The sequence below is a fragment of the Marmota marmota genome, unplaced genomic scaffold (assembly GCF_001458135.2).
Source record: "Marmota marmota marmota unplaced genomic scaffold, marMar, whole genome shotgun sequence".
NCBI lineage: Eukaryota > Metazoa > Chordata > Mammalia > Rodentia > Sciuridae > Marmota > Marmota marmota.
The window spans coordinates 1,524,513-1,549,938 of NW_026000081.1; the positions used below are offsets into that span (position 1 = coordinate 1,524,513).

The 25,426-nt window shown below is 35.8% G+C and overlaps 1 protein-coding gene, 1 non-coding gene and 1 pseudogene across 2 annotated transcripts in view; all 3 read left to right on the top strand.

Moving 5' to 3' along the window:
• The first annotated feature begins 3,870 nt into the window (after positions 1-3,870).
• The window catches only part of Fam102b (family with sequence similarity 102 member B), a 59,564-nt gene continuing 38,008 nt past the window's right edge, over positions 3,871-25,426 (top strand). The window contains exons 1-4 of the mRNA XM_048815159.1: positions 3,871-3,934; positions 4,320-4,374; positions 17,558-17,678; positions 24,350-24,379. Coding sequence (XP_048671116.1) covers positions 3,871-3,934; positions 4,320-4,374; positions 17,558-17,678; positions 24,350-24,379 — 270 coding nt within the window. The remainder of the gene's footprint in view (positions 3,935-4,319; positions 4,375-17,557; positions 17,679-24,349; positions 24,380-25,426) is intronic.
• LOC125620344 lies at positions 6,760-13,636 on the top strand (annotated as a pseudogene).
• LOC125620350 lies at positions 9,501-9,606 on the top strand. The gene has a single exon (XR_007351952.1). It is a non-coding gene; the product is annotated as a U6 spliceosomal RNA (small nuclear RNA).

Consider the following 25,426-nt stretch of genomic DNA (forward strand, 5'->3'; position numbering starts at 1 on the left):
TCCTTGCCCACAGACTGCAACCATATTTCAATAGCAGTTTCTGGGAATTCTCTAGTGCTGATATCTAAACAAATTATTAACATTTTATCTTCTATTGGTAATCTTTTTGACCTGTTCAGATTCCCAGTAAGTTTTATATTTTTAAAATATCACCTCTGCGTCTCATCTGTGCATTTTGGTCATTCCTTATTGTTAATAAATGACTTATAGCAAGATCACATGACTATCTTGCTTGGACTGTTCTGTGAACATTGCAATTTTCATGTCCAAGATATGAACAGCTTCAGATATATTAGCCCCAGCAAAGTCATTACAAAAGATTGTTCATAGAGCTTGCAAAAGAAGATAATTGGTTCTAAAATTTTGCTTTAGGCTAAATTAATAAAGAATCTTTTATAAGCAACTATAAATGAGTAACTATAAATGACACAATTTCTACTAATGGAAAAATAATCATCAAGCTGGTAATACAGATAATATGTATTTGCAATTAAATAAGTTGAGAACTGTAAATTCATTATACTAATAAAGTATTAGGCTTCCTTCAGCAACCAGGAACTCAGTAATAACTTCAATATTAGCACTTAGCATTTCCTCATTTGAGAAAACTAATAGTATCAGCTGGTAACAAATCAAAATGAATTTGAAAACTGTTTTTGCTAGTCTAACTTATGTAAAATCTAGCTGCCATATAACTCTCTGCTTTATTATATTGCCTTCAAAGAAACATCTGTTTAGCATTCAAAATAATTAAGAAGAATATTTTTTTGTTTTAAATATTTTTTTGCAGTTTCTCTAACTCACCTACTTTGTTTGCTCTGAGGTTTCCTAGATATGAAAAGTGATGTCAGACAGGTCAAGTGATGCAATAATATGAAGCTTATTTGTACTAATTGTGATCATTATCAGCAGGAGATTCCACAGTAAAACTGTGCCACTATTACACCAGAAACAATGCAATCCTAGAAGAAAATGTAGGGTCAACACTCCAGCATACAGGTATAGACAATCTCTTTCTCAATAGGACCCCTAAAGCTCAGGAAATAATGCTAAGAGTTAATAAATGGGATGGCACCAAATTAAAAGGCTTCTGCAGAGCAAAGGCAACAATTAGGAATGGAAAGAGAGAACCTAGAGAATGGGAGAAAATCTTTGCTAGCTACTGTTTTGAGAGAGGATTGATATCTAGAATATATAAAGAACTAAAAAAATCAAATAACCTAATTAATAAATATAAACATAATAATGTGTTAAACAGACACATCTTAAAAGAAGAATACAAATGGCCAACAAATATATGAAAAAAATGTTCAACATTATTAGCAATTAGGGAAATGCAAATCTCACAACAGTCAAAATGGCAGTCATCAAGAATACAAATAATAATAAATGCTGGAGAGGATGTGGAGAGAAAGGGACACTTTTACACTGTTGGTGGGATTGTACATTAGTAAAATCACTATGGAAATCAGTATGGAGGTTCCTTAAATGGAACCACCGTATGACCCAGCTATACCACTCCTCGGTATTTATCCTAAAGAATTAAAGTCATCATACCATAAGGACACATGTATATCCATGTTTATAGCAACACAATTCACAATAACCAATCTATGGAACTAGCCTTAGTGTCCTTCGACAGATGAATGGATTAAAAAATGTGGTGTACATACATGATGAAAGATTATTGAGCCATAAATAAAAATAAAATTATGTCATTTGCAAGAAAATGGATGGAACTAGAGACTATTATGTTAAGCAAAATAAGCCAAACTCAGAAGATCAAGGGTTGTTATGTTTTTCTCTGATATGTAGAGGCTAGAGAGAAAAAGAAAAACAAAAGTTGGGGTGGATCTCCTAAAAATCAGTAGGAGATGAAAAGAGGAAAGGGACCAGGGAGTGGGAGAAGGGGAGTGAGGGAAAAGTGCTAAGGAGTGATATTGGCCAAATTATATTCTTATAATGTGTGCATGTATGAACATGTAACAAAAAATCCCATCAATGTGTATAACTATGATACACCAATAAAAATATTGAAAATAAAATTCAAGACACAAAAAAGAAAAAAAAAAACTGTGCCACTAAAGAAATACCCCAGCATGAATGCTCAGTACAGGCCTTTTATATATAGCCTCCCTGGAATCTCATCCTTTCACAGATGTGTAGATAGAGCCCTTCCAGGCTCCTCCCCAGACCTTCCTTCAAAGTAGAGCTAGCTAGTAGTGTTGCTGTTTCTTTGATGGTAATTTACTTCAGCTGCAGGAGTTTGTATCCTTGTGATATCATTATCATAAGGATAACCCAAACAGCCAGAATGGACCTTCACATTAAAGTTTTGCAGCACTCTTTGTGCTGTTTTGTCACACCCCAACTGTGTCATTAGCTCTTTCACTCTTAATCTCAATAATGTAAACATTTTGCATTCTTCTCCTTATCTGTCTCTCCAAGAATGTCTTGGTGGCCTATACAGGCTTTTCTGACTTCACTATTTAATATTCCTGTTACAGAAAGCCCCCATACATTTTACTCCTCTAGAATTATGTATTTCTCTTTCGATAAGAACTTTTGTTGTAATACCAGCAGAATACTTTTGTAATACATATCAAAATTTCATTAAATTCTTATCCTTTGCTCTTGTATCTTTTCTTTACAATGCAACTATTACAGACCTACATGTAGAAGACTTCAGGAGTTTACCAGAACAAGAGAAATATGTTAAGCAGGGACATAAGAAAAGCTTTGGAGTGAAGTCTTAAATCATAACATTTTGTGGTTTATGTAAAGCTTTATGTGTACCTATAAAAACCCGTAAATATTCCTTCTTAAAGTTTTATTTTTAATTAATAAACTAATCACATATGTTTATGGGGTACCATGTGATATTTCAGATAAATTAGCATATGCATCACCTCAGTATTTGTCATTTCTTTGTGATGAGAGCTTTAAAATTCTGCCTTAGCTATTTTGAAATACACATATTGTTAATTATAGCCCTCCTCCTATTTAACTTAACCTCGTGCCTGTTTACCAAAGTCTCCCCTTTTCCCCATCTACCCTCCCGGCTGCCTCCTGCCTCCCTGCCACACACATGAGACTTGGTAAACACCATTATACTTTCTACTTCTATGAGTTTGACTCTTAGATTCCACATGTGAGAGCATAGGTTTTTTTCTCCCACTACTTGGCTTATTTCACTTAACATAATCTCCTCACTTAATCTACTGTCACTATGTTGTTATAAATGACAGAATTTCCTGTTTCCCTAGGGTGAATAGTATTTCATTGTGGATATATACCACCATATCACCTTTTAAAGAATCCCTTCATGTGTTGAGGGACACTTAGGTTATTTCTGTATCTTGGCTATTGCAAGTAATGCTTCAGTGAACACAGTGGTATATACACTAAGAGCCACAAGTTTCTTGAGGAAACTGACCATAAAATCATAAAATATGTGATCATAGAAACTGTTCACAGCTATTATTTTCACCTGTGTTTTTAAAATATTCACAAAGGGCAAAAAGTCTTTTTGTTCAAATATACAGTACTTTTTAAATAACAGGTAACCTCAGTTTTTCTTAATTTTTAAGATGTAGCTTTTTTAAATTTTTTCATGTTATTGTACATTTCTTTGTCTTATTCAGAAGGGTGATAGTTTTATGCATCTCTGAGAAACATTTTTTACCTTCTTCTGAAAGGCATAGTTTGGACTAGGTATAGACTCCATAGTTTACATCCACTTCTGAGTTCTATATTCCCTTGTTGCTTTCTCCATTTTTTTATAATTGCAGGACTGGGATTGAACCTCACATTTCATTGCACTTCATTCACAAAGCTACATTCCCAACCCCTTTTAATAAGTGTGATGAGATGTACCCGTCATACAGTACCATGCAGAATGTATCCATCATCCAGTACTACTATGTAGTGCCAGGTAGAATAGTTCCATTGCCCTAAAAATCCACTATGTACCATCTCGTCTTCCTTCCTCTACTCCAACCCCAGATCCTTTCACTTTCTTTTTAGTTTTACCTTTTTCAGAAGGTAAACTGATTTTAATTTCCTATGTCCTCGCAGGATTTTTAATCTTATTGAAATTGGGGTGTTTGGTTTTCTAGACTGGTGTGTGTTCTCAAAATTTCATTATGAGGTCTTTCCTTGAATTAATCTAGGAATTTTTTGTTTCATTTTTTATTGTGTCTTCTGCATCTGTATTGTTCTTTCTAGAAAGTGTGGAATTGATGAATTTGTATAGCTGTAGCCAAATAAATTTATTTCCTTCAATGAGCTTGACTTTTAGACTCTGTACTACAAGTGAGGTCAAGCAGTATTTGTCTGTGTCTGGGTTATTTCACTTGGCACAATATCCTCCAGGTTTATCTACATTGTTGCAAATGGCAAAATTTCTCCTCCTCAACCTTTTTTTTTTTTTTAAGGCTGAATAGTACCCATTGTGTGTGTGTGTGTGTGAATGCATGTATATGTATGTGTGTGTGTGTGTGTGTGTGTGTGTATATATATATATATAATTTCACCTCATATTTTCTTTCTTCATTTATCCCTTAAGGCAGTTTCCCTATTTGAGCTATTGCAAATAATGCTTATTTCCTTTGGATGAATACCCAGGGATGGGATTGCTGGATAATATTATGGTTCTATTTTTAATTTGTTTAATGGTAATGGAAATTGAACCCAGGGGTACTTTACCACTGAGCTTAATCCCACCCCACCCCACATACCAGGATTGAACTCAGGGGTATTTGACCACTGAGCCACATCCCCAGCCCTATTTTGTATTTTGTTTAGAGACAGGGTCTCACTGAGTTGCTTAGTGCCTCTCTGTTGCTGAGGTTAGCATTGAACTTGTGATCCTCCTGCCTTAGCCTCTCAAGCCACTGGGATTACAGGCATGTGCCACTGCACCTGGCCCAACCCTTTTTATTTTTTATTTTGAGACAGGGTCTCATTAAGTTGCTGAGGTTGGCCTCAGACTTGTAATTATCATGCCTCAAAGCCTCAAGGCTGGGGTTATAGGTGTGAACCACCAAACCCAGCTCCCAGCCCTTTTGAGACAGGTTTCACTAAATTGCTCAAGTTAACGCACCTGTGATCTTCCTGCCTGAGCCTCCCAACTAGTTAGAATTATAATTGTTTACCACTGTGCCCAGCTCTTTTTTCATTTTTTTTTTTTTTGAGGAGCCTCCATACTGTTTTGTTTATTGGCCATACCAGTTTACATCCCCACCAATACTGTATAAGTGTTGTCTTTTCTCCACATCCTGGCCAGAACTTATTCTCTTTTATCTATTAAAACTTATTCTCTTTTATCTATTGCTTTAATTGTTGTGGAGTATTATCTCATTGTAGTTTTTATTTACATTTCACTGATGAATACTGTTAAGTATCTTTCATATTCCAGTTGGTCATCTGTGTGTCTTCTTTTGAAAAATGTTTATTCATATTTTTAGCCCATTTTTTTGAGTTTTTGCTTGTTTTGGTTGTTTGTTGTTGTTGTTTTTCTGCTATTGAGTTGTGTAAATTCCTTATATATTTTGAATATTAATCCCTATTAGACAGTAATGCCTTCTCCCACTCCATAAAATGCATGCTATTTTAAAAATTTATATTTCTCATTAGGATTTGTGTGATCCAATAGAAGTATTTTCTTATATGAAGCTACAAAGATTTTTGTAACATTTTAGGAAAGTAAGTATCATACAAACATTTGAGGACCTGCTACATGCCAAGTAGTGCTATGCTGTTTCTATAAAAGTTCTCATTAGAGCAATTCTGGGCAATGAAAATTCAATGATAAATTTGTCTATATCAGATCTCTTTCTTTTCTTTTTATTCCTCATAATGAAAGAGGATACTGTCTCCTGTCCAGCACCCATTCTCCTAACTGTCCTCTGAATCCCTTCCCTCTGACTTTCTCAGGACTGGATCTCCTCCATTATTCATCTTCAGCTTTTTTCCATGCTGGCTCTTTCCTATTCCTACTAGAGCACACTTAAGTCTCTTGGATGTTAAAATGAATTCCTTCCTTTATGTCATATCCCATCTGGCTGCCACCCTGAATTCTCTCTTTTTTACTAAAAGACTTCAGATGAGTTGTCTGTGTTCCCTGTCTCCATTTCCCAAGGTCATCTGGCTTCCACCTTTTCACTGAAACTGCACTCACCAGTGTTATCAGTGACTTCCTTGTTGCTAAATCCAGTGTGCCCTCTTTAGTTCTACCTTACCTGACCTCTCTGCCACACTTGATAATGTTGAGCAATTCTTTCTTAAATAGATTTTCCCTTGGTTTTGGTGATAACCTAATCTTTGCTTCTTCCTCTGTTGACATTTTAGTCACCTCTGACTGCCCACCTTCTCCAATACCCAAAGTATTGGTGTTCCTTGGAGTTCTAGGCTTTCTCTTCCATTCCTTCTGTGCCCACTGTTCCCAAATGGCCTCGTCCATTCCCATTCTTCAGTGACCATTTACATGATTAGGGCCTTCACATTTGTATTTTCAGTCCTGACCTCTCCTTTGAGTTCTAGCACTATATGTCTCTCTGCCTACTAAACATTTCCAAATGAGCCACTCCAAAATCAGATTTTTTTCCTCTCCCTAATCCCACTAGCAAAATGCATCAGTGAATAAATAAGTAAAACAAAATATTCTTGTGTTCAGTTTTTCCAAATGAATGATACTACCTTCTACCCACTTAAGCCAAATAAAGACATCTCTGGGGATGTCAGATTAATTTAACCTTAATGTTGCAGTTAAAAGCCACAATTTTACTTGTTTTTGCCTCCCCAAAGGTAGGTTCTTTTCTCTCTCTCTCTCTCTCTCTCTCTCTCTCTCTCTCTGTCTCTCAGCTACATCTCTTTTAACACAGAAATCTTCATTAATGTTGAGGAAGAAAATTCTCTTCTTACAAATTTGTCCATTGTTTGACTTTGGTGGACAAATTTAAATGGACTTAGAACTACTACACATATTCTTGATAATAGCAGCTTCTAAGCATTTATTTTTGAGATACACTATAAGCCAGACACTGTTATGAATACTGTGTAATTTCATTTCATTTCTCCAGATACCTTCTCTGTTTCTTAGAAGAGAAAAATTGAAATATGGGGAGGTTAGAGAATGTGTCCAGTGTGAGTGACAAGGGGCAGATAGCAGAGGCAGCATCTGAACCTGGCTCTGGGTATGACCTCTTAACCTTGTCACAATGCTACCTGGCAAACATCTGCATTCCTCATAGCAGTTTTTTTATTATTATTATTATTTAGTTGTAGTTGGACATAATACCTTTATTTTATTTATTTTTATGTGGTGCTGAGGATCGAACCCAGGGCCTTGCACGTGCTAAGAGAGCACTCTACTGCTAAGCCACAACCCCAGCCCCCAGTGGTCTTTTTTTTTTTATCACTCTTTTAAAAAGTTTAGAGTACTTTGAATTACTAAGACATGATATAATTTTAAATGTGTGCCAAGAGTATACTTTTGCATATTGTTCTGAGAATAATAATGTAGTTTGCTGGTAGAATAAGTAGTCACAAAAGTTGGGTTCATAATTTTTATTCTATTTTAAATTACTTTTATTTTTAACAACTTTCTAGATTTTCTTTTGACTGTTTTGAAGCATAAACAATGGCCATAGCAACTTTATCTTCTGAATTCTTTGCTTATTTTACATCCCATACAGCAGCTCTATCATTTTATCTTAGAAGTAACTGGCTTTCTGAGCTGCCTACGCCAGAAGTTTCTGGGAAATCATTTGAAGCAGTGTTTCTGCATCTGCCATGGACAGCAAAGATGTTGTGGTTCCTGAGCCAGGGGAGTACCTATGAAGAAAGAGGGGCATTTCCCTCAGGTTTTCATCCTGCCTTGACTGTATTTTCTTGAGGTACTGTAAGTCAAGGTGTCTGTGTAGTTAGTGGAAGAAGATTCAGCACTTATCCCAACTCTAGATGAAGAGGGGGAAATTCTGATAGTGAAGTTTGAGTAGAATCCTGGTAGTGAAGAGAGATCAAGTATTACCTGGAACTGTCTCCCTGACCCAAAGGTTTTTGATAGCAATTTGAGCAGTGTGGATATCAGAATTCACCTGGGCCCCATGAGACAGTGACCCAGCTCTGAGAACTTTGCTATGTGTGGCTCAAGCCAGAGATGCACACAAAGGGAAAAATCCTGAGGCTGGTAATGCTGGAGCAGTTTTTGCAATACTACCCAAGGAAGCACAGAATTGGGTTCAAGAGCATCATCCAGAGTACAGAGGAGGCAAGGACTGTACTGAGGGATTTGAGAGTGAACTGGTTGACCCTAGAGAACTGATTCTATCCATTGATAGGAAGTGCTAGTAGGAGGTAGTATCTCAAAGAGAAGCTCAAGGAATATTGAGTTCTGAGCTTGATGCTGTGGAGAACCAGCTCATATAGGCATCCTGGACACTCTGTTCCCTGGGGCACTGTGATAATGACACTAGGCCTGAAAAGGGAGCACTGGCTACAAAGCAGGAAACTCTTTTGGCAACATAATCTCATAAAGTTCCTGGCACTCTCGATACAGGTGTTTCTCCAATTTTCAAATATGAAGAAAACTGTTTCCCAAATGGCAGGTTTGAAAAAGAGAGAGATCCCTCTAGAAAGAAACAGGATATATGTGGTGAATGTGGAAAACCTTCAGCAGGGCTCAGCTTTTGTTCTTCACCAAAGAACCCACAGTGGAGAGAAACCTTCTGGATGTGCTGATTGTGGGAAGGCATTCAGCAGAAGTTCCACTCTTGCGCAACACCAGAGAAGAACATTATAAACATCTTGAATGTGGGAAAGCCTTTCTCCAGAATTCTGGGCTTATTAATCATCAGAGAATCCATACTGGGGAGAAATCTTATAAATGTGTTCAATTGGGAAATCCTATAGTCAGTCAATGCTCAAACTTTTTTAGGCATCAGAGGACACAATGCAGAAGACATTGCCAAAAGAAGAGGTATTTTTTTTTCAGAAATGAAGACAAAAGTAAAAACAAAAGTGATATAGAATACCTTTTCCCTATACACTATCAAAAGATCCACTGGAAAATTATAATTTTATTTTCATTATAATTTAATAACCATTATAATTTTATTTTCAAAGAAGTGCCTAAAAACTGAAATTTTAAACTTAGTTCAGGTATTAATGCCTACATTTTCTACATAATATTTATATTCTATATTTTTTCCAAATAATGAACTACCTGCTTCTTTGTCCCTTTCTTAAAAGTGTCCTTTTTTAGAAAATTACCTTATTTCTGTGTTGATCATTGAAATGTTCTTTGTAAAGATACATTCCCTTCTTTAAAAGGCAACACTGGAATCTAGTCTGAAAACCATCTTGAGTGATTTTGAAAACTATCTTTTAAAAATTATCTGATTCCTTTTCCCTAATTTGAATATACATTTGAGGAAATAGAAAAAAAAAAGGACAAGTAAGAGCTTCAGAGTAGAATGAGCCTTAAGATCTCAGGTAAGGCGCCTGCTTTGCAGCACATATACTAAAATTAGAGCAATGCAGAGAAGATGAGCACAGCCCCTGTGTAAGAACAACATACAGATTCCTGAAGTGATCCTTTTTTTCTTTTCCCCCTGAAATAAAGATTCTGCTCTCACTGGAGGAAAAAATATCTCAGATAAGAAGTAATGATGATTTTTTTAAAAAAAATGAATAGGACATCTAGATTGGAGAAGATATATGCATACTTTGATCTAAACATTGAGATATATCAGTTTATCTAAGTGCAGTCCATCCTCCTACAGGAAAACTCAAAAAAGCCACTCACTCAATCTTATTTGGGGGCATCTTATTAATGAAAATGAAAGTTTCCCCATATATCATTTAAAAATAGTCTAAACAGTAAAAGTTGTAAAAGTATGGAAGTAGAAATTATAATTCTAAGCCGGGCATCGTGGTACACATTTGTATGTACTCCCAGCGGCTAGGGAGGCTAAGGCAGGAGGATCACAAGTTCAAAGCCAGCCTCAGCAAAAGCGAGGCACTAAGCAACTCAGTGAGACCCTGTCTCTAAATAAAATACAAAATAGAGCTGGGGATGTGGCTCAGTGGTCAAGTGCCCGAGTTTACTTCCCAGTACCACCACCCTACAAAAAAAAAAAGAAAAAGAAATTACAATACTAAGTACAAATTTTTGGTGAATGATGAATGTAAGTATAAGATAATACTCTGTCTTGGGCTGGAATTGTGGGTCAGTGGTAGAGCGCTTGCCTGACATGTGTGAGGCACCGGGTTCAATCCTCAACATCATATAAAAATAAATAAATAAAATAAAGGTATTGTGTCCATCTACAACAACACAAAAAAAGATAATACTCTGTCTTGGCTTTTAGGGAAAAAGACTCAAAAGATCAAATTTGTCTTTATTTTGCCTTCATTTTTTAAATCTTTTTTCCTAGTAGATGGACATAATGCCTCTTATTTTATTTTATTGTTTTAATGTCCTGCTGAGGATCAAACCCAGTACCTCACATGTGCCAGGCAAGTGCTCTGCCAATTGAGCCACAACCCCAGCCCTATTTTGCCTTTATTTTGGTTAAGGACAAAATTCCCTGGCAAGTGAGCAGCACTTTAAATTTTCAATCCTAACACATTAAAAAAAATGTATTGAAGTAATATATTGTAGTAATAGAATTATTTATTCCTTGATTGAGAATCCTAAGTACTGTGGTTCTACTTTTCAGATAAAAACTCTGGAAGTCAAAATACTGAATATGAGAAAAGACTTTTTTTATAATGGACATTATCGTATGAAAATGATCCATGCAAATACAAATGTCTTCTTGTTCCAGACATTTGGGTTATATCTGGTGCTTGGATCAAATTTTAAAATGGAAGATGGGATTTGCATGAGCTTGCTTAAAAGCATAGCACTAAATGCCTGGGCCAGCTGGTGAAGAAGTGAGGCAGAGGGGAACCTGTTTATAGATTTTTCTGATCACTATGATAAGAAATGTGCTTTATAGATTAAGATTTATTGAAGTATAAATATATAGTGATGTATTTTAAGTTATTCAAGAAAATATAGGGACTTTCATTTGGGTCTTTTTGTGGCTAAGAGGAGATGAGTCAGTATCCAATAAATTTGAATTCCTCTGCTCTAAGATAACAAAAAAGAAAGAGTTGGCTTTTCACAGTCTCAACACTAATCATACTCTGTTGCTTTGTTTCTTGAAAGTGGTTAAGCAACCATAAAAAAACTCATAGGAAATTAATGACTCACATAACGGAAAGCATTTGCTAATGTGACTTTTGTTTCAGTTGCCAACTAGTCTTGTATGTTTCCATGGTAACCCACCAGTATAACAAACTCACAAACTAAATTTGCCACTTTTTTGGTTTATTTAGTTTGGACAGCTCTCTCACAGCTCTCTCACAGCTGTGTGTGTGTGTGTGTGTGTGTGTACACATTAAATGTTACATAAAAAAATTCTGAGTAATTGCCTTAGGCACATAAACAAAATCTTTGTTTCTAGATCTTGTTTGATAATTCAGAGCTATTTGATGTTATGAAACTAAAAAGATTATTTGGTGTATATATATATATATGTGTGTGTGTGTGTGTGTGTGTGTGTGTGTATATATGTGTATGTATATATATATATATATATATTTGTATATTTGAAGAAGGCAAATAGTCTAAGTAGGAATCTCAGGTCCCAAGGAACAGGGCACTACCAAATAACCTCCTTTTGTTTGTTTTCTTTTTTATTTGTTCTTTTTAGTTATACATGACAGTAGAGTATATTTTGACATATTCATACAAACATGGAGTGCATCTTATTCTAACTAGGATTCTGGTCTTGTGGTCCTATATGATGTGGCGATCCACTGTGGCGTATTTAAATATGTACATAGGAGAGTTCAGTCAGATTCGTTCCACTGTCTTTCTGTTTCCTACCCCCCATCCCTTCTCTTCATTCCCCTTTATCTGATCTACTGAACTTCTATTCTTAACCCCCCCCAGCATATCTTTTTGACTTGAATTTCTTTTAAGAAAGGACTTATCAGTAATTTTTTTTGTTTTTTCAAAATATTTTGTTTAGTTGTAAATGGACACAATACCTTCATTTTATTTATATATTTATATGTGGTGCTGAGGATCAAACCCAGTGTCTCACATGTGCTAGGCAAGCACTCCACCACTGAGCTACAACCTCAGCCAGTAATTTTTTAAGCTTATACATTTTAAGCTTATACATCAGTAATTTTTTAAGCTTATACATTTTAAAATTCATTTATAATGTTTGTTCATTTGGAATGTGTATAACAAGAGAGTCTGCCAGAAAACAGGCAGGGAAAAATGAAATGAGACCCTGTCTGGGGGAGGAGGACTGAATGGAATGTTGGGGAAGCCAACTCAGCCAGCTCTTCCAGCCCTCCCCCCAGTGACCCTGCTCCAAGATAGGGGGAAGGGAGTGCACTGGGGAATTAAGAGAACCAAGGAAGACTAGGTCACAAAGAACACCAGGCTTTCACCTGAGGGCTGAGTTAGGGAAAATTTTCTAGAGAGGTAATGCTAAACTAAATGACTGAAAGTGGAAAGAGGGAGTAGATGGCATGCAAGGAAAGAAGACATTATAAACAGAGGCACACCACTGAGAAACAGTACGAAGTAAATAGGAACAACAGGCAATATGAGGATAGACTGTGTCAAGAGATAAGACTAAAGATAGCCAGGGATTTATCCACAGATTCCCTCTTAAATAGGTTGGACTTCATCTTATAAAATATGAGGAAGCAGCGAAGGATTTTTAAACAGAACAATGACATCATTGCATTTGTATTTTAAAAGGAGCTCTTTGGTAGCAGTGAGGAAGGTAGATTTGAGCAGGAGCCATTAAGAGGGCTCTTGCCATATTTCATGGAAGAGATAGAATCTAAATTAGGACAGTGACAATAGACACAGGAAAGGACTTGATTTCTAAATAGTTAGGAAGTAGCATAGATAAGAATTGGTAAATAGGCAGGAATTTATATCCCACAAATGACTTCACTTGTTCATTGGATCAGCAGATATTTATTGAATGTTTACTGTAGTTGGAAGCCTGTGTCTATAATATTATGTACACCCTCTATTTTCTGCCTTGATCATTGGTGGGTTTCTTCTTCAATAAAAATTCTTTGTTATGCATGCTGTAAAGTAATTACTTTCCACAGATCTAGTTCATTCCAACCCAATCTCTTGGCTTACTGGACTTTCTTTTCACTATAGAACCTGTTCTAGAGTCCTAGTATGTATGTCACTCTGCTACTGTGGAGGCAGTATTCATGTATCTGAAGGGTGTATTAACCCACACAGGAAGTAGACCTGGGCTGATTTGTGGCTTCTTTGAGTGGGTCTATGCAAGTCATGAAAAATATATACAATAGATTTCAAAGCATTTCAACCATACCGTAACCTTAAATGAAGGCAGTGGGACTGTGGGATTCCTGAGGCACCTACCACAATGGGAATAACATTTGAGCCGTGCTGTGGTTTAGATGTGAGGTGTCCCCAGAAGCTCACATGTGAGACAATGCAAGAAGGTTTGGAGGAGAAATGATTGGGTTATAGCCTTAACCTAATCAGTGAATTAATCCCTGGTGGGATTAACTGAGTGGTGACTTTAGGCAGGTGGGGTGTGGCTGGAGGAAGTGGTTCAATGAGGGTGTCACTATGGGAGAGTGGAGTCTCTCTCTGCTTTCTGATTGTCATGTGAGCTGCTTCCCTCTGCCACACTCTTCCACCATGATATTCTGCCTCATCTGAAGCCCTGAGGAATGGAGCCTGCTATCCATGAACTGAGACCTCTGAAACTGTGAGCCCCCAAATAAACTTTCCCTCCTCTACAATTATGCCGTTCAGGTGTTTTAGTCACAGCAGTGAAAAGGCTGACTAAGCAAACTCTTACAATCTTCATTCAGGAATGAACAGATCTAGACTATATCAGGATTCAGTTCAGCTGCATGTAACAAAACTCAAAACATTTTAAATAAGGAGATTTATGAAGTTTGGATGGAGACAGTCCAGGGATATGTTTATCAGGAACCCACCTTCCTACTTTCTTGGCACTACCATCTTGCAGCTTTTCCAGGCAGAGGAAGGAAGAAATTGTAAAAGGTAAAAGGATGTGTCTCCACTATCCCTCTTTTATTGTGCCTTTCCAGAAATCACATCCAGTTGCTTCCATTTATTTCTCATTTATACTCAATTCCATGCCTACCCCTAGCTGCATGGAGACTTATCAAATGTAGTCTTTTAAGTGGACACATAGCCAGTCTGAATAAAATCAGGATTCTGTTAAGGAAAAGGAGAGACTGGATAGTGGATAGACAACTAACAGTCTACTATATGCTAGGCAAACTATTGACTAGTTTAACTACATAGTCAAACTGGTAACTAGTCTGTTGGTAAGGGCCATGATGGACAGATGTCATGGGCCTAAAGCATTAGAGGCCAGCAGTACCAGGTTGGATCTCCCATTAACAGGAGAACATAGGGAAAAAAAACTTAGTTTTATAAGTTCTCAGTATATGAATAATAGTTAAGATCGGAGTAAAAGCCAAGGATAGAAACTTGTTGGACATCAACATTTTAAGGTGACAGGAACAAGAAACTGAGAAGAAATAGTCACAGAAATTGAAAGAGAGAAGAATATTTCAAGAATATATGGGGGCTGAGGATATAGCTTTCCTCTCATGCACAAGACCACGGGTTCAATCCCCAGCGCCAAGAATATATGAAAGGATCAATTATGATAATTTAAAAAGAGCCCATTGGATTTGGCAATTAGTTCCTCACTGGTAAGCAGTTTCAGTGGAGAGGTGGAGGTAGAATCCTGATTAGGGACACTGAAAAGTAGCTGGGAGGTGAGGAGATGGACAATGTCTACACTGTAGGCATTTCTTCAAGTTCTAGTTCTAATGCTTCTTAGCTAAGTGACCTTGGACAAGTCACTTATTTTCTCTGTATTTTAGTTCCTTTGTTTAGCAAATGGAGCCAACAGTACCCTCTTCAGACAGTTTTGAGGATTAAATGTGTTAATATATGTAACATCCCCACAGCAGTATCTGGTGTGTGAAAAGCTCTCATTACTAAATGCTGTCACCATTATCATTAGTATCATCTTTATTTTATTTTATTTTATTTTTGAGTACTGGGGATTGAACTCAGGAGCACCTGACCACTGAGCCACATCCCCAGCCCTATTTTGAAAAGAGACAAAGTCTCACTGAGTTGCTTAGTGCCTTGCTTTTGCTGAGGCTGGCTTTGAATTTACAATCCTCTTCTCTCAGCCTCCTAAACTGCTGGGATTACAGGCATGTGCCATCACACCTGGCATTAGTATCATCTTTAAGAAGCTTGAACCTAGGGGCAAAGAAAGTGATAATAAGTAGATAGTGTTTAAGTACACTTGGACATAGGGTTATGGAAGTATATTTTCCCCCTTAATATTTAATGTCATATTCTTTGTTAAAACTTATTATCTCTCTTCTACACTATAATTTCAATTATTTGCCCATATTTCTAATTCTGTGCTACAGTTTCTTAATCTCTTGTTTCTTAGCCTACTAGGCTTAATGTTGGCTTCATCCTCTCTCTTGCTAGACCAGATAAATATTTCTGTGAATACATCTTTCCTGCTTATTTATTTTTTAAAAAGAGATATCCACATACAGTTCACTTGATTTTTAAAATTTTTGTTACTCAACTTAAAGCTGCATTTGTGCAAATGATAGCATGTGCTGTTTAGTATCTAGAATACACTTATCTTTTAAGGATATTTCAAACTAGATAAAAACCTAAAATATATTTCTGTAATTAGTATGGTTGAGGAATTACTGATATTTCACAAATAAATGAAAAGTGACAGAACTTAAAGCAAGGTTTTAGGGCTTTGCAATATTAATAGCTTTTTTGTATCTAAGTGTTAATTCTTAGAATACTTGATAACATTTTAAGATATTGCTGTGGTTTGTGTCTTAAATTTGGGTCCAAAGGTGCAGGGTCTCTGGTCTGATCTCTAGGTTCTTGATCCACTTTGAGTTGAGTTTTGTGCATGGTGAGAGATAGGGGTTTAGTTTCATTTTGCAGCATATGGATTTCCACTTCTCCCAGAACCATTTGTTGAAGAGGCTATCTTTTCTCCAATGTATGTTTTTGGTGCCTTTGTCTAGTATGAGATAACTGTATTTATGTGGGTTTGTCTCTGTGTCTTCTATTCTGTACCATTGGTCTACAAGTCTACTTTGGTGCCAATACCATTCTGTTTTTGTTTCTATAGCTTTGTAGTATAGTTTAAGGTCTGATATTGTGATGCCTCCTGTTTCACTCTTCTTGCTAAGGATTACTTTGGCTATTCTGGATCTCTTATTTTTCCAAATGAATTTTATGATTGTTTTTTCTATATCTATAAGGAATGACAATGGGATTTTAATTGGAATCACATTGAATCTGTATAGCGCTTTGGGTAGTCTGGTCATTTTGACAATATTAATTTTGCCTATCCAAGANAGTTTTTTTTTTTTTTTTTTTTTTTTAAGGCTGTTGTGAATGGGGTAGTTTTGCTAATTTCTCTTTCAGAAGATTCATCACTGATGTATAGAATGCATTTGATTTATGAATATTGATTTTATATCCTGCTGTTTTGCTGAATTCATTTATTAATTCTAGAAGTTTTCTGGTGGAGTTTTTTGGATCCTCTAAGTATATAATATAATCATGTCATCAGCAAATAATGGTAGTTTGAGTTCTTCTAGGAAAACAATTATTCTTACTTTCTGAGGTTTAGCACCCTGAACCTGCACAGGATAGTAGAAAGAACAACATGTATAAAAACCAGCAAACTTGAAAGAGTGAATTATTGGAAAAAATAGAGATTTTCATTTATAGGCAAGGGGACTGTAGAGTTAAATGAGCCTGGTTTGCCAGTTCTGCTTTTGCTGTGTAAGTGACCTTGAGTTAACTTCCCTGCTGAGTTTCAATTTCCCTGTCTACAAAGTGAGGGAAACACCAGCTACTTCCTAGGGTTGTAGAGAATCAAGTAGTGAGTGGTAAGCTCTCAGTAAATGGTAGCTCTTGTTACTGAAACAGTACTGTCATACTCTATCTTAGAGTAAATATTTTTATATTTGTAGTATTTGTATATATTTCCTATCTCTTGCACTAATCATAAACATAAGCCCTGCAGGTTAGGAACTCTGTATTTCTCATCTTTGTATTTTAAACATCCAGCTCTTACCAACACACATAAAATGAATGTGCATTGTGTGTTGAATGAAATAATAATGAAGCCTCAATTTTTACTGACTGACTTGATAAGAAATTCATTTTTTTTCAGTTTCTTGTATATAAATTAAAACTTTGCAGTTATTTTCAGATCATTGTTAGGAACGTATTTTCTTCTTGCTCTTATATTTACAAATGATGACTTTTAATATATCACTTTGCATTATAGGCTTGAGTGAAAGTGTGGGTGTGTTTTTAACATGTTATCAATAATGAGTAATTGCCCCCCCCCCTTTTTTTTTTCAGGGAAGTGGTTCAAGCAAACTGCGTTCACTGGAGAAAGAAGTTCTCATTTATGTGCAAAATGAGTGCCAGTGCTGCCACAGGAATCCTCGACCCATGTATCTACAGAGTATCTGTGAGGAAGGTACAAAAAGAGCCTATTACTTCTCCCATTTTAGAAGCCATAATTCCATAATTGCTGACTTGTTTTATTTAGCTCTGCTTTTGGGTTAGAACTGTGGTGATTCATATATAATTTTACTTCACAATTACAGCAATAATTTAAATTCCTATGACAAATATGATGAAGAATCTGAAGTTATAAATTAAAATATTCAAGAACCCTCCTCTCACTACCACTATTCATGAATATTGACTTTATTTACATTAGTTTGGGGACTATTATGTCTATATTCTGTCATTTATTAAGCTCTTGTTCTTTGATAGGCATTGTTCTAGGAACTTTATAAATATCATATCTAATAACAGCTCTCTAATTAGGTGTTATTTTCTTCATTTTCAGGAAAACTAAGGTTCAAAGAAGTTATTTGCCCAAATTTACATTGTTAATAAAGGGGAAGGAGGAACTCTTAACACAGACTTTTCTAATTACAAATACATGTTTTGTTTTTTATATTTCTTTTCCACATATTAGATTGAAGGATATTACCAATAATCCACAAATGTGATAATGTCATCTTGTATGCTGTGCATGTGTGTGATGCTGCCTTTCAGGGTAAAAAAGAGGAATCCATTAGTCACCACTACTAGTGAATTAATAAACTCTGGCTTTAAAATATAAACTTTGGCCAGGTGTAGTGGCACATGTCTATATTTCCAGCAACTTGGGAGGATGAGGCAGGAGGACTACAAGTTCAAAGCCAGCTTCAACAATTTAGTGAGGCCCTAAGCAATTTAGCAAGACCCTGTCTCAAAAAAAAAAAAAAAAAAAGATGTGGCAGGGGCTGGAGATGTGACTCAGTGGTTAAATACCCCTGGGTTCAATGCCTGGTACCAAAAAAAAGTAAACTATGTTTTGTATTACATATTTTTAAATTACCAAAGTAATGTGCATACATTGGCAAAAATTAAATAGAAAAAGATTTAGAACAAAAAGCAGTCCCTTGTCTTGCTTTTTTTTCACTCTAGTCCTATAGCCTAGAAAAACAAAGCTGTATGTTTAGTCTTTGTATCCTACTTTTTGAATGAACTGATAGCACTATGATATATGTGGCTATATTTATAAAATTCTTTTGTATTGCTTAGTCTGCTCAGTTAAAATATAACAAACACATGTGTATGTAAATAATTTTATAAGTTTGAAGACTTTAATGAAGATAGACCTCTTTAAATGGTCCTTTAGAGCAGCAGTCATTGAATGGTGGCGACCTTAAAGGAAGTGTGGTACAGTGAAAGTGTACGTGGGCTTGAGTCCCATTGGTCATGTATTAGCTATGAGACCTGAGGCAATTCTGTCCTGTAAAATCTATCTCCTCATCCAAATAAGGAATAATACTTTCTTCTTCAGGAAGGTATAGGGATTAGCTGATATATAAGTAGAGCATCCTACCATCATTCTTTTCTACCTTGATTGCTGCTACTCTTTTTTTAAAACCTTTCCTAATTGGAGTTATCTTTTTTAAAATTTTAGTTGTAGATGGACACAGTACCTTTATTTTATTTGTCTATTTATTTATTTATATGTGGTGCTGAGGATCAAACCCAGCACCTCACATGTCCTAGGCAAGCACTCTACCACTGAGCCAAATAGTAACCCTAGCCCTTCTAATTGGAGTTTTGATCATGATTTCTGAAAGATGACTTGTCGGTCTTTGAATTTTAAGATAAATAAAACATGACAAGTTTAGAGTAAAGTATAACTTCAAATAAAGATACTCAAAGTCTGTTTTTAAAGAATAATAAGCAAGAACTAATAATACTACTTGTGATAGGAATTACTCATCTGAAGTAAACCAGTTCCTTAGATCATAAGTGTCTGGCATATTAATTAGGATAATATGATAAGCAGCTTAAACAGAGACCCAAGTAGGCAATGACTTAAACAAAGTAGAAGTTTATGTACCAGGGGTAGGATCCAGGACTGGTAGAGCAGCCCTGCCATTTTCATTTTCACCATATGTTGTCTTCTTTAAATAAAAGGAAGCTGCTCTAATCAAGTTATCTCCCAACTAGTGACATAAGAACAAATGCATCCCTTTTTAGGACATGACTTAAAAGTGATGTATGTGTATTTTATACATATCTCACCAGTTAGAACTTAGTCATGTCACCACACCAAACTAAAAGAAAAACCGTGAATGTCATCTGTTAGCTGGGTGGCCAACAGGTTCTAACTTGATAGAAGAGGAAAATGGATGTTGGAAGACATGCTATGCTAGGAAGATAGAGGTATTGAATTTATTCTACATAATCCTTCCCAAGTATTTTATAAAAGAAGCCATAAAAGAAAGATTAACTAACTCAACTATTAAACATTTTGTGAGTTGCAAAATAATACCATAAATTAGAGAAAATCTTTGCAAGTCATGTCAAAGCACTAATTTCTTAATATAGAAAAAGTACCTCCAAATAATAAGAAAAAAATCAATAGTCCTTAAAAAACTAGGCAAGGACAGAATATACACTTGATGGAGAGTGAAACATATAGTTTTTCAACATATAAAAATTTATCCACCCTCACACAAAACTACAAGTAAGATACCATATTTTAAAAAATATTTTTGTAGTTGTAGATTGACACAATACCTTTTTTTATTTGTTCATTTTTATATGGTTCCTGGGCTCAAACCCAGTGTCTCATGCATGCTAGGCAAGCGCTCTACCACTGAGCCACAAAATTGGCCCAAGATACATTATTTTTAATCTATAAAGTTGATAAAGATCAAAAAGTTTGGTAGTGTGCTTTTTTGTCTAGACATAGGGATGCAGTCAGTCACTAATCAAATATGTAAGTACCTACAATGTGCCAAGTATTGTTCTAGGCACCGAAAGGACAGAAGTATACTGGAATGGGTTCCTGCCTTCAAGGACTTCATTTTCTGGTTAGAATTGGTAAGGAATGATAGGAAAGAGAGGTAAACACATAACAAAATAAATAATAAGTGTTCTGCATAAAATATCATGAGATATAACTTGGAGGAAGACCTTAGTTTAGAAAATTGGGGGAGGAGTCTTTGAAGACTTCTCTACAAGCTAACATTTGAAGAGAGGCAGGCATGTGAAGATGTATGGAAGAGCTGGGGAGATAGCGCAGTGATAGAGCACTTGCCTGGCACTCACAAATATGTAAAAAGATACTATAGATAGATAGATAGACAGACCTAACATTTGGCATTGCTTTTATCCTCAAAGTGGTTGCTAATTTGCAAGCAGTAGCTAATAAGCTATATTGAGATTGCAGCAGTCTTACAGGTCTAAATGGACAAAAATAGTGTCTGGGGTCCATCAAGAAAGAGATGCCTCCTAGGCTTGGTGAACATCCCAGACTTTTGGTTGGAATTTGCTAAGTATTTCAACCTAAAAGGAGAAGCATAGTGCATATGAATCAGCCCTTACAAAACTGAAACCCCACTTCCAATCAATTCAAGTCTTTTCTGACAGTCTCACTCAACCCTAGATTATTTCTTTAAGTTTCAAACACAGTTAACCAATATGCCAGGAGTCGTGACTACATGATCAAAATTCAAAAGGAAAAATAGATGATAATAACAAACCCATGAAAGATACAGGTTTTAGAAATTCCAAAGACAAACTTTACAATGACTAATTAATGAGCAAAGTGGGTTTCATCAGAGAACTAGAAACAGTAATTTAAAAAAAAAAAATAAAAGCAATTTTAGAACCAAAAAATATACTAACTAAAGTTTAAAGCCAAGAATATGAAAATTTTTCAACAAATGACTTTAATAGCAGCTTTACCACAACTGAAGAGAACACTGATAATTTGGAAAATAAGATGGAAGTAAATATTTTTTTTAAATGCAGAAAAGAGTGTAAGACATGGAGAACAGTATAAAGGTCTAACATTTATGTAATTGGAGCCCTAGAGGAAGGAAGAGGAGATTATGGCTGAGACTCTTCCAAAACTGATAAAAGATATCAAACTACAGGTTCAAAAGTACCATGATCGCCAGGCAGTACTAACAAATCTGTCATGTTTAAATGACAGAAGACCAGCCTCACTGGAGCTTGGAAAACAGAGATGGAAAATTCTTGGTGATAAGGTTGGATACACTAGATCAGGTAGGACCCTGTAACCCATGGTAAAGAGTGTAGAATTTATTCTAACTATAATTGGAGTCCATTGGAAGATTTAAATAAGGAGAGACTCATTTTTTTTTATAAGATCACTTCTGCTATGGAAGGAAGGTTGGCAGAGAGAACACTAGGTGGTTCTAATAGTTCAGAAGAGAAATGCTTATTTTTGGCACAACATTATAACAGAGATGGTCATTATTTTGGGTGGCCAGTTGCCCAGCTAAAAATATAGGTTTTGCCTGTAAGGTATAGGTTGAGGCAGGAGGATTTCAGGCTCAAAGCCAGTCTCAGCAACTTAGTGACACCGTGTCTCAAAAATACAAAGCACTGAGGATGTAGTGGTAAAGCACCCCTGGGTTCAATCTTCAGTACCAAATAAATAAGTAAATAAACAGATAAACATTTGGATTCAATTTTAATGAAGTATGCCACTAACCTGCTTCCTAAAGAGGTTAATAAAGGAATTGGTCCAGCAAAGGAAAATGAAAAGGAATAGCCAGTAAGGTAGAAATGAAACCAGGCAGGTGTTTCACCAGGGAAGTATAGAGAGGAAAGTAATGTAAAAAGAGGAGGCAGAGTAGCCACGCCTGTCAAATGCTACTGAGAAGCTATGTAAAATGAAGACAGAGAGCCTTTGACTTAAAAAAAATTAATATCATTCAGAATCTTAAGAGTTAGTACAAAGGAAAATTGAGGACAAAATCCAAGTGGAGAGGGTTGAATAGAGAGTAGGATACAGCAGGGAGAAATAAATCACTTGAGGAGTTGACCTTGAGGGGAGCAAAGAAAAGAATTAGCTAAAGGAGAGAAGGATCATCTGAGGAACTGTAGTTTTGTTTGTTTAAGGAAGGAAACTTAAGGAATATGACAGTAACTTAATAAAGAAGATTTTGATAATCCATGATAGAGTAGATCTAGCAAGAGGGAAGAAGAGGAGCCACACAAATTTACAAATAATAAGAGTTTCCTATAGATTACCTCTCAACTTTTAAAAGTTCACTATATTAAAGATAGGAATTAGTTGGTGAAGTGGCATATACTTGTCATCCCAGCTTCTCAGGAGGCTGAGGCAGAAAGATCACAAGTTTGAGGCCAGCCTGGGCAACTTAGCAAGACCCTGTCTCAAAATATATATATATTTTTAAAGGGCCTGGGGATATAGGTCAGTATACAAGGCCCTGGGTTCAGTCTCCAGTACCACACACACACACACACACACACACACAAAAAAAAAAAAAAAAAGTTAGAAATTATAGATAATGTGTTTATGAAAGAAAAATAAGAGACAACTCCATTCAACAAACACTTTTTTAAAAGTGGAAGAGGAATGTAAAGTCCTGGCAAGAACAACTTAAAGGAGGAAAACTATTTTGGTTCACAGTTTTCAAGGTTCAGTTCATGGTGGACTGACTTCATAGCTCTGGACCCAAAATGAAGCAAAATATCATGGTGGAAGGGCATGGCGGAGGAAAGCAGCTCAGGACATGACACCCAGTAGAAAGTAGAGCTCTGTTCACCAAGGACAAAATATAAATCCTGAAGGAATACCCCAATCACTCACCTCCTCTACCCTCATCCTACCAGCCTATAGTTAATGCCCTCATAATCCATAATCCATACTAGTGGATTACTCCATTAGGTTACACATCTCATAATCTAATCATTTCACCTCTGAAAGTTTTGCATTGTCTAACATATGAGCTTTGGGGGGATACCACCTATCTAAACCTTAACAAAGAATTTGGCTCTGATCATAGAGGCAAACACAAAAGCATAATATACTGTGTGCTAGAAATTCTTCTGAGTGTTTTATGCTTAATTCTTGTAGCTGTGATGTTAAAATATAAACATTTGGCAAATTACTACACACACACACACACACGTAAATTCAAATAAAATATTGATATATATTATTATTTTTCCACTTTTGTCAGTCTTGTTTACCTTAGATAAGAGATTTTATACTATCCTATCTGTATGCTTTTATATGCACAGAGCATCTCTGGAATACTTTGTAAGAATTGATAGCAATGGTTGTCTCTGTAGTGAAGTTTCAACTTGTTGAAATCTTTCTATAATATATGAGTATGCTTAACTGAGTAAGTAATTTAACCTTTTTCAGGCTTTTGCAATAGGCCTACGGCCTACTTCAGCGTATAAATAAAATATTAGCTTGTCTTCTCATCATTTGTGTTCTTATTAAAGTTACATGCTACAGCCACATATGGTGGCTCGTGCCAGTAGTCCCAGCTACTCAGGAGGCTTGCTTGAGCTCAGGAATTTGAAGCCAGCCATAGCAACATAGTGAGACCTCATCTCAATAATAATAGTATTGATATTAAAAATAATAAATTATACATTAAGTAAACATTCTGGTCATTGGGGGAATTTTGAAGACTCTATCCAGTTAGATTTAAGATCATTAGATTTTAACTGTTTTGTCAGCATATAAATATCTACTTTGGCATTGTTTGACATATGTTTAATTTTAAATCCTTAATTATATGATGTCCTTATAATGCTTTCTATGTTTGGCAGGAATTAAAAGGTGGAAAAGCTTATGCAAAGGTAAGTGGATGTTCTTTAACTCTTGGCCTATGTAATATCATTCATCACTATCTATAAACTTAATTCTAATTGATGTTCCAGATTCATTCATTTTGAGTAAAGCAATTTAGAGGTTAAACAGTTGGAACCAACAATCAGTTATAGGCATATTCTTTCTAAATGCTTATTATGAGATGTTATTTTTGGGCTTTAGCTTCCCTCTTAGAGAATGACCTCTGGTTTTCTTGAAGCTGTAGCTTACTGATAATTCAAACTGTCTTTCCTTGGTGGTATTCCCAGGCCCACCTCTCACTAGTGAAATAGGATCCTCCTCTGTACTCTCTTAGCACTCTGTACACATTCATCTGTTGGTGTTTGCAAAGGATTGGTTCCAAGGCTCTTCTCTCCCCCAGGATAAAAAAGTTAAGCCTGTTCAAATCCCTTATATAATATGGCATAGAATTTACCCAGGAGGCTGAGGCAGGAGCATTGCAAGTTCAAAGCCAGCCTCAGCAACTTAGCAAAACCCTAAGCAATTTAATGAGACTCTGTCTTAAAATACAAATAAATAAATAAATAGAGGCTGGGGTTGTAGCTCAGTGGTAGAGTGCTTGCCCAGCACATGTGAGGCACTGGGTTCTATCCTCAGCACCACCTAAAAATAAAAAATAAAATAAAGGTGTTGTGTCCTTCTACAACAAATAAATAAATAAACGAACAGACATAGTTCTTGCCTTTACATGTATCCTCCAATATACATACCTTATAATGCCTAATACAATATAAACGCTGTACATAAAGTAGTTGTACTATATTGTTTAGGGAATAATGACCAGGAAAAAGTCTGTATATGTTTAGCATAAACACAGTTTCTAAAAATATTTTCTACCCAAATTGGTTAAATCTACAGCTTGAAAACCTATAGATGCAGAGGGCCAACTGATATATCACTACTTCCTGTTGATGCTTTTACTAGCTACGTGAAATTACTAATGAATATGCTCTTTTTTTTTTTTTTTTTTTGCTGATTGAAGGAATGAGTAAGCAACACATGCTCCTTTTATTTCC